The 15,918-nt window shown below is 44.6% G+C and overlaps 1 protein-coding gene across 1 annotated transcript in view; it reads left to right on the top strand.

Moving 5' to 3' along the window:
* The window catches only part of SPTBN4 (spectrin beta, non-erythrocytic 4), a 373,692-nt gene that overhangs the window by 113,039 nt on the left and 244,735 nt on the right, over nucleotides 1-15,918 (top strand). The window contains 4 exon segments of the mRNA XM_030219988.1: nucleotides 2,887-2,935; nucleotides 2,938-3,059; nucleotides 10,798-10,971; nucleotides 15,412-15,503. Coding sequence (XP_030075848.1) covers nucleotides 2,887-2,935; nucleotides 2,938-3,059; nucleotides 10,798-10,971; nucleotides 15,412-15,503 — 437 coding nt within the window.

The raw sequence follows: 15,918 nt of genomic DNA, 5'->3' as shown, positions 1-15,918 counted from the left end.
ACAGACAGGTGGATGGACAGATAGATGCATATTTCTTATCTCTTTTATATAATTATTTCCAACTTCCATGGGCTGGAAAGAATAATAAAACTAGGGCACTGATCAGTAACCATCTCTTTTTTTTTTTTTTTTTTTAAATGACTGCCTATTTCCTCCTGTTCCTTGGGGCTCAGTTGGAATCGGGGCTGTGATCTGGCTCTATGAACCTGCCTTTTGCAACTAGCTGGCTCCCTGCAATCAAGGGCCCTAAATCCGCACTAGAAGGTCAATTCTATAACTAGGCACACATGGGTATGCGCTGCTTTGCATGTCTCAGTGCAGAGCAAAACAGCACATGCATAAGGTATACACAAAAGTAGCACATATGAGTTGATCTTGTTGGGCAGACTGGATGGACCATGCAGGTCTTTTCTCTGCCATCATCTACTATGTATGTTACTATGTATAAGTGCCCTATGTGCTATTCTATACGTTAGGTGTGACAAAACATTGGGTTTTAAGCCTGTAAAACTGTATTAACTATTTCTTGAAGTGTATTTCTCTAGTTTGGCCAACAGGTGGTGCATGTTTATGTTTAAAGCTGTTACAGAGAACTGACTGTTCTTTCTTTAGTTAACACGGATAAGAGTAACCTGCAGTGATGGTGTCCACAACTATTTTTAAAACTTGTTGTTCTGGGCTCTGATTGGCCTAAGAGCTCAAAATTCAGCTAGGATGTATTGGCTTTTTCTCTAGTCTTAGCCAGGGAGAAAAGAGAGAAGGATCTCTTTGCTGAGGCCCTGTGAACAGTAATATTGATAACCTGTGAGCAGCTATATGTCCTGATCTCCGCAGGTACTATTTAGATAGTGTTATAATTGATCCATATTTCAGTTGCTTGTTACTGTTTGCACCTTTTCTGTTCATTGTTCTAAGTTTTCATGACTAAACATTTTTAGTTTATTGCCTTTGCTTGTATGGACTGACTCAGAATCATGGTGGTTTGTGTATTGGGTCTGTGAGTACTTTCTAGGAACTGTGGAGATAATTTGAGAGTGGGAGACTCGCCCAGAGGCGGTTGGGACCCAGTCAGTGGAAGGAGGGTGCTAGTGTAGAGCACAAGTGGCAGGTGCAGGCGGACCTGAGCTGTCCTGGGGATAGACCCTCATAGCTGCAGGGTAGTCCCAGGAGGTAGCTAGGCAATTTCGTGACAGTAGGCATGTCCAACCTACAACCTGTGGGCCAGAACTCGGCCCGTCAAATGCCTTTCTTGGTTACAGAAGCTTGGCAATTGTTGTGGTGAAACACAGCTTCTTACCTTGGGGTCCCTGCTTCTCTGCTGCAGTCATCTAGCCGAGAGCTTGAGTCATGTGGTGTTGGAAGTTTGTGTTGGTTTCGCGGTTTCAAGTCTTGCAGGACTTGAAATCGTGAGATCAACCTGCATCTCTTTCTCCGCATGACACAAGCTCAGGGATTGACGATCATGATGGAGAAGCAGAAATCTAGTGGTAAAGATCTGAAGCTGAAGACAGGTGAAGGGAAAGAGACTAGATGAAGGCATGGAAAAGGGGTTCATGAGAGAGAGATTAATGTGAAGGGTGGGGTGGGAGGGGCACGGGAGAGAAAGAGACTAGGTGAAGTTGGGGGGTACATGAGAAAGAGAGGGAGACTGGTTAAGGCTGGGAAGTACACATGAGAGAAAGAGACAGGGTGATGGCTGGGGGGTACATAAGAGAGAGAGAGAGAGAGAGAGACAGGGTGAAGGGCTGGGGGGTACATAGAGGGAGAGAGGGTTAAGGCTGGGGGGTACATGAGAGACAGGGTGAAGGCTGGGGGTACATAAGAGAGAGAGAGACTAGTTGAAGGCTGGGGGATACATGAGAGAGAGGAGAGGACTGGGTGGCTGGGGTGTACATGAGAGAGAGAGACTAGGTGAAGGTTGGGGAGTACATAAGAGAGAGAGAGAGAGCGACTAGGTGAAGGATAGGGGGTACATGAGAGAGAGAGAGAGAGAGAGAGACTGGGTGAAGGCTGGGAGGTACACATGAAATAGAAACTTGGTGAAAAGCTGAGGGGTACATAAGAGAGAGAGAGAGACTGGATGAAGGTTCGTTGGTACATGAGAAAGCATGAGTGTATGTGTGTGTGCACGTGCACGCACATGCATGTCAGTCCTTTGAATGTTACAAAAGATAAAAATGTGGCCCACGATGGAAAAAGTTGGACAGGCCTGCTGTGAGGGCATGTGCAAATGCAGGAAGTAAACACATGGATGGAGCATGGGCAGGTCTCACTGTTATGCGTGCAATTTATATGTTGTAAGTTATGTGTGCCCTTGCAGCATTTGGGTGCCACAGGGGCATATTTTCAAAGCACTTAGCCTTCCAAAGTTCCATAGAAACCTACGGAACTTTGGAAGGCTAAGTGCTTTGAAAATATGCCTCTACAGTCACGCTAGGTATATGGCTGGTGTAACTGCAGTCACCTAAAATGTAGGCCCGCTGATGCCAGGTTACATTAGTATTCTATAATGGATCTGGGCGTCCAGATGCTGTTAGACTTTCACTGCATGTCATTGGAGCACCTAAAAGGAGGTGCCCACTTATAGAATTGCCACCTAGGCATCCCCCATTGTGTAGCGGCCAGAATGCCTCTCTCTTCTTTCCCTTAAGGGCATGAGTTACTGCGTGTGAAGTATCTACTGCCTCTACCAAATCAGAAATTGGAATACTTGACCTGGGAGATTTATCCAGGCTACAGTGAACCATTTGATAGGAGGGTTTATTTTCAGTTTTCCTTTAAATGTCCTGGATACATTTCCTTTCACATCGGGGCTTCTTCATACACAAAACTGGGTAACTTTACTGAATTATTTAACACTTACAACCACACGTAACTGACAAAGAGATCTTCTCTGTATCTCTACCAGATGAGCGAGACGCGGTGCAAAAGAAGACCTTACCAAATGGGTGAACTCCCACCTGGCTCGAGTGTCCTGCCGCATTGGTGACCTTTACAATGACCTTCGGGATGGCTACATGCTGACCAAACTACTTGAGGTGCTGTCAGGGGAACAGCTGGTAAGGATATATGGCAGTTACCTGCATAAATAGATACATAAGAATAGCCGTACTGGGTCAGACCAATGGTCCTTCTAGCCCAGTATCCTGTTTTCCAACAATGGCCAATCTAGGTCAAAACTACTGACAGAATCTTAAATAGTAGCAAGATTCCATGCTACCGATCCCTGCAAACAGGATTTCAAAACTCCCGATAGGGATGAATACATAACAGTATTAACATAATCCACTATCATAAATGGAAGTGAGATAATATTTATTTATTTGTTACATTTGAATCCCACATTTTCCCACCTATTTGTAGGCTCAATGTGGCTTACATAGTACCGGAGAGGTGTTTGCAGACTCCGGTTTAAAACAAATATCATGGGTCCCCAAAATAAGGAAAAACTAATCAACTGCAAAAACTCCTTACCAAGGAGAAAATCAAATGATTTAAAAAACCTTTTTCAAATAGAGGAACAAGTGAATGACCATATAAATTTAATAGCAAAAATTTAATAGCCAAAACTGGAAAATAACCAAAAACAGCGGGAACCCCCACACAACGGCACCATGTATTACAAAACACAAAATCAAAACAGTTATGAGAACATGGCCAGCCCCTTAAAAAGAGAAGACTTAGCTGTAGTTGTAGCTGTATCCGTAGCTATGACTGTAGCTGTAACTATAGTTAGCATAGAGACCTTTAACAGGAACTGCCGCTCCAAAAGTGCCAAATCGCCGTCTTCCGCCATTCTTCCTTTAGTAGTACAATACATCTTTTACCTACATAATCAGTCAGGGGGGGGAGGCCCTGTGACCAGGAGTATGTCCCCTCACCCCCGAAATGAGGATCACTTTGGTTCTGGCACTTCTTGGAGTCCAGTGTGAGGCTCTACCAGTGCATTTTTTTCTAGTGAAAAAGGTGCCGGTACGCAAATTCCAGGCCACCCTTCAGGGGTGGGGTGATCACTGAGGGACCCACCCCACAATAGCCAGGCCTCCTGCAACCAGTCACAGAATCTATGACAAGGCAGAATTGGTGTGTAGAGCCTGAGCTCTTTCATTAAAACTTGGGGACCATGGCTCAATTTTAGCAGACAATGGAGAAGGTGCCGGTACTCAGTACCCCCAAGTACCCCCTCAAAAAAAGCCCTGGGCTCTGCACTCCTAGGTGTGGTTTCAAATTTATAGATTAGTATTACACCAGAAAAGATTCATGCCTCTGATTGCTTTAAGCAAGGTATTTCAGTCACATGTCATTTCTGGAAGGCCTTAATGAAAGGTAGCTCTGTGAATCATTACCTGATCTTTCTGCCAATGCCTCTTTCTCTCAGTGTTGGCAACTCCGTGGTTTTCCCACAGGAGTGGGCTGCTTTTTTTTTTCAGTTGGCTGTGGGCAATTTCACCAGTTGCATGTTGCGACTTTTTGGCCAGTTTGGGGTGGTCTGGTAGCTACGCAGCCTGCGCCAGTTGGCTCTGTCCTCTGTCAATTTGGAGCTGAAATGAGCTTGGTACATCTCAAGCCTCATGCCAGCTCCAAATTTGACCAATAGGAGGTGAGGTGGGGTGATCAGGTCATCAGCTGATGACTCATCAGCTGATCTGGACTGGAGTGAGGCAGATGCTGTAGAGAGCAGAGCAGCATAGCACAGCAGCCACGTGGGAAGAGGAGGCAGTGTGTTTGCAGGGATGGACCTCCTCAGTTCAAATGTTAAAACAATCTCCTTACCACAGTCGCTCTTCCACTATAAGAGAGGCTGGCAGTTCACCTCCACTTCACAGCACTAATCTCCCTATGGCCTCCCACAGCTTCAGTACCTTGAAATTGTGCTTCATGAGGTCTCCCATTCCATTTCAACAGCTGCTCCTCGCCCTTTCTCAGTCTGTTTTTTCAGCTGGGTTCAGAAAACTCCTCCCCTCCACTTTCTCTGAGAGGAGGCATCACACTTGTTTCTTTACCTAAGGAACTGGGCTTCATCCCCAAGGTATCTTCCTCTCAACCTCCACCCGAGGTAACTTTCTCTCACTCCAGCAGGAATAACCCCATGCCCTTTCTCTCTGAGGGTGCCCTGGGACTTCTTTCTCTCCCTTGTATCTGTGGCCCAGAGCCCTTTCCCTGGAGATGAGTTTTCTTAAGAGCACTCCTGCACTCCTTATGTATTAACCTAATGGGAAAAGTACCATGGGCACCAGGGCTGTGCCTTCCCCATCACAATATTAAATATACAATGGAATAAAAAACAAATAGTAACCAAACACAAATTATAACAAAAATGCATCTTAAATATATAAAGCAGTCAAACCAAAAACACATAATTCAAGGCATAGTGTCGTATGCCACTTTTTTTTTGGGGGGGGGGGGGGGGGAGGGAGGAGGGTGTGATGGGGATGGCAGTTACTTTCAGTTCTATCAGAACCAGGATTGGGATCTGGCCCTGGCAGCTTTCATTTACAAGTGCCTGGGGATGACAGTAGCTGCCTTTTCTCAGGGGCTAAATAAATACCAAAAACCATATAATATAATATTATAATCAAAACCACCAACAAATATTACAAATTAATAAAGACATAAATAAATAGATCAATCAAAGTAAGAAAATGAAACAGATCAGACAATAAAATAATCTTTATTAGATGTATCAGCAAATCATACATATATAATAAAAAAAAAAAACACAGCACCAATAATGACATAATATAACACAGTCTATGACAGATCAGATGCCCAACATGTTTCAGGCCAAATCCTGCTTCAGAGGTCCTATTCATATAATCAGGATACTTACATAATGAACAGCCCAAAAAAATTTAAGTTTCAGTGTTCAATCAGAAATTACAGATGTGGCGCCATACCATTGTGCTGCACTCAGAACATCTTAAGGTGTTATAAATCACCCTTCTACTCACATGGCAATCAGCAAGTGACACCGGTGCTCAATTCAATACCTTATAGCACAGTTGTCAAAGGCTCCTAAAGGAGCATCTCGCACCAAAGGCAGTAGTGATTAAAAAAGACCATAAGCGAACAAAACAACTAGACCTTTTTTTGTTGTTGAAAAATCCAATAATTTTTCCCCTCATTCTGTAACAGGGTGCTTACAGTGTCACTTGTGCACGCATGCTATAGAATGCTAAGAAATACATGTATATAATGTGTACTTATGCGTGTAAGTGTGACCTGTGCATTCCTTTTATCCCCACCTCTTTAATTCCCTTCCTCTTAGTTGTTTCTGTCTGTTTGCCTATCCTAGTAGATTGTGAGCTCTTTGAGCAGGGACTGTCTTTTCATGTATGGTGTACAGCGCTGCGTATGTCTTGTAGCGCTATAGAAGTGATAAGTAGTAGTAGTAGTAAACTACCTTAATGTGCAAATGCACAGGTGGGTACATGTGAATGGAGCATGGGCGTGTCTCCCACTTCCACACACAACTTAATAGAATACTGTAAGTTGCACGTGAAAGTTGAAAGATGCCCATGTATGCCTGCTATAGACCTGGCATAAGTGGGTGCATCTAAATGTACTCTTGCTGATACCGACTTATGCTAGTACTCTTTAATGAGATCCAGGTGCCCAGATGCCATTTTATAAAAATATTACCCAGCGTGTGACATTGAGGTGCCTAAATTGTGACATCCAGTTATGGATTTTCCCCCTTTCCCAATTCCTAACTTCAGAGGTGCGGCGCATACAGAAAACACACATAGGAGTTCACTTACAAAGTTACATAGATTACTATCCAGCTTATAATCGAAAGAGAAAAAACGCCTATATTGCGACCCAAATCGGGAGATGGGCGTCTTTCTCCCGTGGGCGCCCAAATCGGTATAATCAAAAGCCGATTTTGGGTGTTTCCAACTTCAATCCGTCACGGAAACGGGTAAAGTTAACGGGGGGGGGGGGGGGGGGGGTTGGAGGCGTGGTGAAGGCGGAACTGGGGCGTGGTTATCGGCCGAGGAGAGATGGGCATCTTTAGCTGATAATCGAAAAAAAAAGGCGTTTTTACCGCGATTTTGGGTCACTTTTTTGGACCCTTTTTTTTTCACGAACAGGGCCCAAAAAAGTGCCCCAACTGACCAGATGACCACTGGAGGGAATCGGGGATGACCTCCCCGGACGTCCCCAGTGGTCACTAACCCCCTCCCACGAAAACAACCCCACTTTAAAAAACTTTTTTTCCAGCCTCTATGCCAGCCTCAAATTCCGTACCCACCTCCATGACAGCAGAATGTGTTCTATCCTGTGACAACCTTTCCCTGGTTCTGATGTGGCTCTCGGGTGAGTGTGACACCTTTTCTGTTAAGGGCACTGCAGAGTCACATCAGCAATGCATTGTGGTGGTTGTAGGGTATTGGGCTCCGTGATTCCACTATCTTGTGGCAAATGCTCACGATGTTGGTAGTTGGTAGGCTCTTACTCCCATGGTGCTTTTCCCCCTGCTTACCGGGTCAGAGTGTGCCCTGTTTTGTTTCCGGTAGTCCATGAGGTAGTGGCCATTTTTGTAAGCCAGTTTTAGATCCCTTTCATGTGTTAGCCACGTTACAGAACTTAGTTCTTCCCTTGAATGTGGCTGAAAGAGGGCATTGTACAGCATTCTGCCAGCTCTGACCTACTGATCATCTCAGTACCAGGGAGACCTCGTTGCCAGTGGGGCACAACCTCTGATCTGCAGTAACTGTGAGTAAGCGTGGTTATTCCAATAAAGGACGTTTTCGGAGAGATTAGTCTTCAGGTGTCAACTGGTGTGCCAATGTTATATAGCAGCAACAAGTCCTAGAGGCCTGCGTGTATGCAGGTCCCTGGAGCACTTTAGTGGGTACCACAGTGCACTTCAGCCAGGCGGACCCAGGCCCATCACCCCTACCTGTAACACTTGTGCCGGTAAATGGGAGGTCTGCAAAACCCACTGTACCCACATGTAGATGCCCCCTTCACCCCTAAGAGCTATGGTAGTGTTGACATTTGTGGGTAGTGGGGTTTTGGGGGAGGGGGTTGGGGGCTCAGCACATGTGGTAAGGGAGCTATGCATGTGGGAGTGTTGTCTGAAGTCCACCACACTGACCTCTAGTGTGCCCAGTTGGTGTCCTGGCATGTCAGGGGGGGCGAGTGTACTATGAATTGTGGCCCCTCCCACGACCAAATGGCTCGGATTAGGACGTTTTTGAGCTGGGCGTTTTTAGTTTCCATTATCGCTAAAAAAAACAAACGCCCAGCTCAAAAACGTCCATTTTTCGAAAATACGGTCCCGCCTCTTCACGTACCCGTTTTCGGACATAGACGCCCATGGAGATAGGCGTTCGCGTTTGATTATGCCCCTCCACGTGCTTTGAAAATGAGCCTAAGATGAACAAAGAGTTCTAGAAGGAAGATAATCACTCACTAAACAATTCTTTCCCATCTTATTAATTCCCTTATCCCTTATTTATCCTGTTTGTCCTGATTAGATTGTAAGCTCTTTCAAGCAGGGACTGTCTCTTCACCTTCAAGTGTACAGCACTGTGTACGTCTAGTAGTGCGATAGAAATGATAAGTAGTAGTAGTACTTTAAAAGTCAAACTTAATTTAAACAAGATGCCCATATAGCTCCCTCAGAATTGAAGAAATATCTATGCAGTTGCACAATCTTGTAAAACACATGTCATAAAAATAACCTCTTTTATGAATATGGTAGTAGCTGTCGCTGTCTCTCTCTACCTTCTGAAGACTGAGCACATTACCTCTGTAGGTCTGATTCTGGCCAATCCAAATGTATAGCAGACCTAAACTACAGTGTGCAATCAGGGCTGGCCCTGTCACTAGGCCTAGGTCAGAAGAATTAGGGGACAGTGGTGCAGCTCCAGTGTGTGCAAGAGCCCCCCCCCTCCCCCATGAGGCCTGCTGCTGCTGCCGGCCTACAGAACATAGAGCCTTGTAAACACAGGCTCATTCTGAAGTGCTGCCTTGTCCTGTCTGCCTTTGAGGCAGGCTTCCTGTTGGAGGGGGTTTGGGATACTGCCGTGCCTCATTGTGGGTCTGTATTGACAGGGCCTTGCAGCACTCTCTTTTTTTAAGCTTGAGATTGGCGGAGGAGGAGGTAGGGATTATCGGCAGTGACCCAGAAAAGGGGAGGAAATGTGAAGGATTAAAAAAAGAAATAGCTCTAGAAACCCATTTCTGCACTGCACTGGACTGAAGGCTGCTCCTCCATATAGAGCCAATCTTATCTTAGCTCCTAACATATCTTGGTGGAACTTCCAAATTACTGTAAGAGTAAACCAGTAATCACACTGCTTGCTAGTGTAGGATAGAGACATGCAAGTACTAAATTATGTTATGCACTCCGGATGTTAGTAACATACCTCCTCTTTGGCAGATTTGAACTCAAACTCTTGCTACACTGATAAGCTGTACTCACATCATAATGAAAAATAGGAAGGATTTTATTTACAAAGGCAAATATAATATGACATGTAGCAGAAGAAAAGATAGCAGAGAAAAAAAGTCCTATTTATATACACAAAATAATAGATAAAGCCAAATATAATCTCAATTGGATCACACACAGACACACCTTGCAATAAACCAGTTACCTACAACCTTGGGTGTTCCCAGTCTTTTAGTGAAAGATTTATATGACCTTATAGATTGCTGGTTTAGCAGATAAGTAGTCCTTGGAACGTAGTGCTATTCTCAGTGATCAGCACAGCAGTCTTGAGTGGTTCCTGAGTTATCTATCTTGTATCTCTCAATTGACTCTTTTAGCCTCTGTCTTACCAGCGGTGACCTTTCTGTCATAACATCTTGATTGGTCTAGATCTAATTTTCTAGCGATACGCTGATCACAGGAATGTGTTTGATATCACTGTGGCATTCTTTTGAAATTCCTGCATACCTCACTCATATGCTTCTTCAGTCACTGCCAGAGGTTTAGTTTGGGATGCAAGAGAGCTGTTTTCAGACAGAGTGCAACTACTTTGGGCACACACTTTTCATGCAAAGCAGAACAATACTGTAGCTTTCCAGGACATAGTTCATCGCAGGCTGCTGTTATCGCAAAGCCAAAAGACTGTGAAACACTGCACACATATTATGACAAAAAGGGGGGTTAACCCTCCCACATTAGATGTGGGGTGGGGGTAAGGAAGGAAGGATGATATGCTGGTTAACAGGAGGAGGGGGGAAGGGGGAAAGGGAAACGATAGTAACCTGGAATGAGGGTAGTGAAGGGAAGGAGAGATGCTGGCCAACTGGAGGAGGACAGAGGAGAAGAGGAGAATCTGGTCAACTGGGGATAGAGTGGAAATAGAGAGGAGAAGGGAGATGCTGACAACCTGGAGGGTTGTAGGGATAGGAAGGGGAGATGTGGAATTGTGAGGGGGAGAGTGGGTTCCTCTGGAGGGTCACAGATGAAGGTTTGCCTAGGATGTCCAATACCTTTGGACTGGTTCTGTGTGCAGTGCTGTAACCTAAGCCATATTTGCAGCTCTTTACAATGCTTTGCACTGCTACTTAAGTGGATGCTGCCAGTTTTGGAAGAAAGCCACCAGCAGGATCTTATATAGTGATAATAGTGTCTGATCATCTGATTGGTTGTCAGTAAAATTAACTGTGTTAAGGCAAGCATCATGTTCGCATACAACACAGCTTATGGGGTACCTAGCTCTTGAATGTGAGAAATTTATAGTGATCACATTCTTACTGTGAACTCATCTGAATTAAAACCACATGAAACTTTTTTTCACTTGACTGTTTATGGATTTCTGCTTGACCCATCAGCCAAAGCCCACTCGAGGCCGTATGAGGATCCACTCACTGGAGAATGTGGACAAAGCCTTGCAGTTCCTGAAGGAGCAGCGTGTGCACCTGGAGAATGTGGGCTCCCATGACATCGTGGATGGCAATCACCGGCTGACCCTAGGGCTCATCTGGACCATTATTCTAAGATTCCAGGTGTGATACTGGTATACTCTTGTTGTGGGTAGGAATAGTCAGCTCGGGTTTCTCAACTTACCTCAAACTCAGAGAAAGAATTAGGCCAATAATGTTTGGCCACTTGGCAGTTTCCAGGGATCCTGAGTGTAGATAAAGGAATCCTAGTCCTCTTACCCTTCCACAGGAATATCCGTAATGCCTTATACAACTTCCGCAAATCTGCCTCTCTCAACCACAAAGGCAGTGTCTGCAACTGATATAAACATCTGGGCACTATAAGCATGTTTTACAGGAAAATTCTGCCCTAAAGGTCCAAAGGCAGCCCTGATCATAACAGCAAGCAATCCACAGATTTCTGCAAGAGTGGAGACACATTTAACTCATACAACTTGCGCATATCAGCGGGTATATACGTACCCAAATTCTTAATGGAGCCTGCTGCCTCTCAGCGGGAAGTCAGCCCCCAAAGTATCAATCCGCAAATTGATTGGAAGCGCCTCAGATTTCGAGACGTTCAACTTAAGCCCAGATAGTTGACCAAAGTCTACAAACATCTGTAACACCAGAGGCAGTGTCCACCCCCGTTCCACCACGAGTAGCATTATATCATCTGCAAAAGCCATGCACTTTAGTGGAGCACACGTTCTTGATACTTCAATTCTATTATATGCTTATTACCTCGAAGCTGCACCAGCAAAAGCTCCAAAAAAAGAATATATAGCAAAGGCGATAGTGGGCAGCCCTGTCTTGTTCCTCTCCCCAGAGAGAAAGCCTCAGATGATACTCCATTCACTAACACAGCTGCTGATGGGTTTGTATACAGAGTTTGAATTGCCTGGAGAAAAAAACCCTCTATACCGTATAAGCCCAGTAACGAAAATAAAAAAGACCATTCCACCCTATCAAAAGCTTTTTCAGAGTCGAAACTGATAGCCAGAGCAGGGGTGGACAATTGAGCACAACGCTCCAGCCCCAAAATCAGACACCTTACATTTACTTCAGTATGCCATCCCTTCACAAACCCCACTTGATCAGATCCCACAAGCTTGGGTATCACCATGGCTAGTCTATCAGCTAAAATTTTCGCTAACAATTTAAGATCTACATTTATGAGAGAGAGAGGTCTGTAGGACTCTGGCTGTAAAGGGTCCTTTCCTGGCTTAGGTAAGACCGTAATCAATGCTTGGTTGGACCACTGAGGAAAACCTCCCTCTGTATAGCTTTGTCAAAGTAGGCTCCCAAGAGACCCATCACTCTCGTATTTAAGATTTTATAAAATTCTCCGCTGAACCCATCAGGCCCAGGCGACTTATGCAGCTTCAAACTCTTTATAGCTCTTTGTATTTCAGATCCAGATAAAGGCTCATTCAATTTGGTTTTTTCCTTGTCCAATAAACACGGGACTCCATAAGTATGTAGGAAAGAATCAATTTTCTCCTGCTGTCCACTGCCCTCTGCCCTATACAGAGAGCTATAGAATTGGACAAAGAGTGTCTCTAGCTTCTTTTGCTCAGTCACAATCTGACCCTGTGGATCTCAAAGCGCAGATATTGCAGTTGACCCAGTCCAGCTTTTTGTAAGTTTTGCCAAGAGTTTACCAGGTTTATTTCCAAATCTAAAAAGATGAAACTTATAATAGAAAATATTTTTGTGAGCCTCCTCCTGGAAAAGATTATTTAAAGCCGCCTACGCCTGTTCTAAGGAGTGCCTACATGCCACAGTTGGATGTGTCCGTATCCGCCTCTTTAACATTCTAATTCTCCTTTCTAAATCAATCATACGACTGGCTTGTTGCTTTTTCTGTTTGATAACAAAGGATATAATATCTCCTCTAATCACTGCCTTTCCTGCATCCCACATCAAAATTGGATCTGAGACATGTTCTTTATTATTATTGAGAAATTCCTCCCACTTTTGGGTAAGATATCGTCTAAAGACTTGGTCTGTGTAAAGATGGGCCGGGAATTGCCACTTCCCTCTTTTCCCCTTCCCGGGACCTCCCAGATCTACAATTATATAAATAGGTGAGTGATCTGAAATCACTAAGGGTCCAATTTCCGCCCTCTCTATCTTATGGAACAAGTCTTTAGAGACAAATATATAGTCTGTTCGGGACTGTGTTGCATGGGCCTTGGAGATGTGCGTAAAATCTCTCGCTTGTGGATGCAACGTTCTCAATGGGTCCACCAAATCCAGACTACGTAAAAAACCCCTAGGCCTTCCGTAGATCTAGGCCTAGATCTCTGTGTCCCAGCATTAGTATCTAGATTCGAGTCCAAGATAGCATTAAAATCACCCAGAAGAATTTTAGGTCCAGCAATAGTGGACAATTTTGCTATTATAGTCCTAAAAAAGAGCCTTTGTGCAGCATTAGGTGCACAGATTGAGACTAGAGTGATGTTAGAGTGATTTAGTTTCCCCTCCACTATGAGAAACCTCCCCTTTTTGTCCTTTGTGACCCTGTGTTGAATGAAGGGTACCGATTTACGAATCAATATGGCTACCCCCGCCTTACTTTTGGGTGCAGAAGCATAATAACATTGAGCCACCCATGACCTTCTTAATTTCTGATGTTCAATATCATTAAGTTTAGTTTCCTGCAATCCCACAATATCAGCTTTGTGCCTTCCCAGGTACTGCAAAATCTTAGATCTTTTTATTGGCGAGTTAACACTCAACACATTCCACAATATTAATTTCAAACCCTTAGTCGCCATCATGGGCAACATAGAAATGGTTACAGATACACAATATAACATTTGCATTGACAACCTACCAGAGAGCCCAGCCTCCTCTCTGATAAGCAACTAACCACACACATTGTTCAACACTCAGTACAATCATCCACTTCCCATACGACTTCCATATTTGCTCCTCACTATACAGAACCTCCCCCCTCTTTCCCCCCTCCCACCCCACCCTCTTTCCCCTCCTAATCCCGTTCCCCCATCAACCCCTCTCGCACTCATCAAGGTCAGCGTTATAATGCATCCCGCCCCCCCCCTCCCCACACACACATCCCCCTTTCTCTCGTCCCACAGTCACGCACTACTAACAAAATCACACCTTAGAAATCTAGGATGTTGACATAAGCATATACCTAAAACCTGGCTAGGTGCATCGTGCAACAGAGATGGAAAGAAAAATACATAATTCTCAGCACTAATTCAACAGATGGAGAATCAAACCGCTGCATCCATTCCCCCCCCCCCCCCCCAAGACAGGGTATAGGTAGGTAATCCTATAGAAGTCTTCCATAGTTGCATTAATTTGGAAACCATTGCTGAACCTGTGACTTAGCCGCTTCTCTAGTATCAAATATGAACCTTTCCCTCCTTAATGACGCGAAGTCGGGCAGGGTACTGTAGAGTGAATCTTAATTGTTTCTCCACCAGTGTTTTACATATCTCCGAATAACTTTTATGAAGTTGCGCCACTGAAGCCGAATAATCCTGGAACAATAGTACTTTAGTATTCTGGAACTGCAAATCTTGCATTGACCTATATTTCCGTAAAATTTGTTCTTTATGCGCAAAATTTAGAATCCGTGTCACCACTACTCGGGGCCTAGCCGCACCTTCCACAAGTCTTCCTACGCGATGTGTGCGTTCTATCTGAATAGGCCCCATTGAGGAATCAGTCAACAGCGAATCAGTGTACCATTTTTCTAACAACTGCTTTAGGTCCCTTTCTTTCGCTGCCTCCGGCAGCCCCACCACTCTTATATTGTTGCGGCGGGACCTGTTTTCCAAATCATCCAATTTGTTAGTGCAGCCTGCCACTTCTTTCCTGAGTCTCGCAAGTTCTTCTAAGACTCCCTGAACACCATTTTCCGTGGCGCTGATTCTGGATTCTAGCTCAGTCACTCTGGCATTGAAGTCCACCACTGCTTGAGTTAGCCCCTGCACACTAGAGTGAATTCCATCTAGTCTTGTACCAAGTGCTGTCACCACCGCTGCTGAAAGCTTTTCAATGTGCGCGTCAGAAATTGCGGAGCCTTCCGCTTGCTCATCCGCCATCTTGCTTTCATTCACTGACACGGAGCGCGCCTTAGCGCTGTCCTTTTTATCGCTTTTAGAAGTCATTTCTGCCCCAGATTTCAAAAGATATTTCTCCATAAGTAATGGGGCACTTCGTCCTTCACCGGAAAAGGAGAAGAAATTCCAAAGACCATAGCACAAAGACGCTTGAAATGAGAGGAGGTCGGGGAGCTCAAAGAGAACACAGTCTCCTAGCTCAGCTGCATCACATGACCCCCCCCCCCCCCCCCCCCCCCCCCCCCCAGAATAGTTTTAAGATTTGTGATTCTGGCAAAATGGGAAGGAAGATCCTCGAACGCTTAAAAGTAAGAGCAGCTGGAAGACTAGCAGTTAGCTTGGGGACCGTCAAAAGGCCTGGGTCAGCAGGATGAGTGTTATTGGACTAAAATACTGATCTCTTTTCCTTTTCTCTTTTCAGATTCAGGGCATCAAGGTAGAAACGGAGGATAACCGGGAGACACGCTCCGCAAAAGATGCACTGCTTCTCTGGTGCCAGATGAAAACCGCAGGGTAAGAAGCTTTTTCTCCCACCCTGTACCATCAGTGAATCATAAGCCTATTTTTGCTCTTTTTTCAGTGGCGAAAGGACAAAGGACAGTGGAAAATGGACAAAGGTCATTTCCTGACTTATCTGGCACTTCTCTGATAATGTCAAGGTTAAATTGTGAATTGCATCTGGTTTACATTAATAATTAAACTGTGATGGAGGTGGAGGCCTAAAAAAGTGCTGATATTGTATCGCCACTGGTTATTTGCACGAAAGATTTGGTTACAAAAGAACAATTGGACGTTATCTAGAAAACACAAATTTGAGAGATGCATATGTAACAGTAACTGTCTCCTCTGAAATGTTCTTCATATCATCTTCCAAGAGTGCCAGCACATCTAAATGCCCATTTTTCACAGGAAAGTTAAATGAAAATAG

This window comes from Microcaecilia unicolor, chromosome 11 (assembly GCF_901765095.1).
Source record: "Microcaecilia unicolor chromosome 11, aMicUni1.1, whole genome shotgun sequence".
NCBI classification, from domain to species: Eukaryota; Metazoa; Chordata; class Amphibia; order Gymnophiona; family Siphonopidae; genus Microcaecilia; species Microcaecilia unicolor.
Note: the sequence above shows the minus strand (reverse complement) of the source record. Positions and strands in the feature narration are given on the sequence as shown.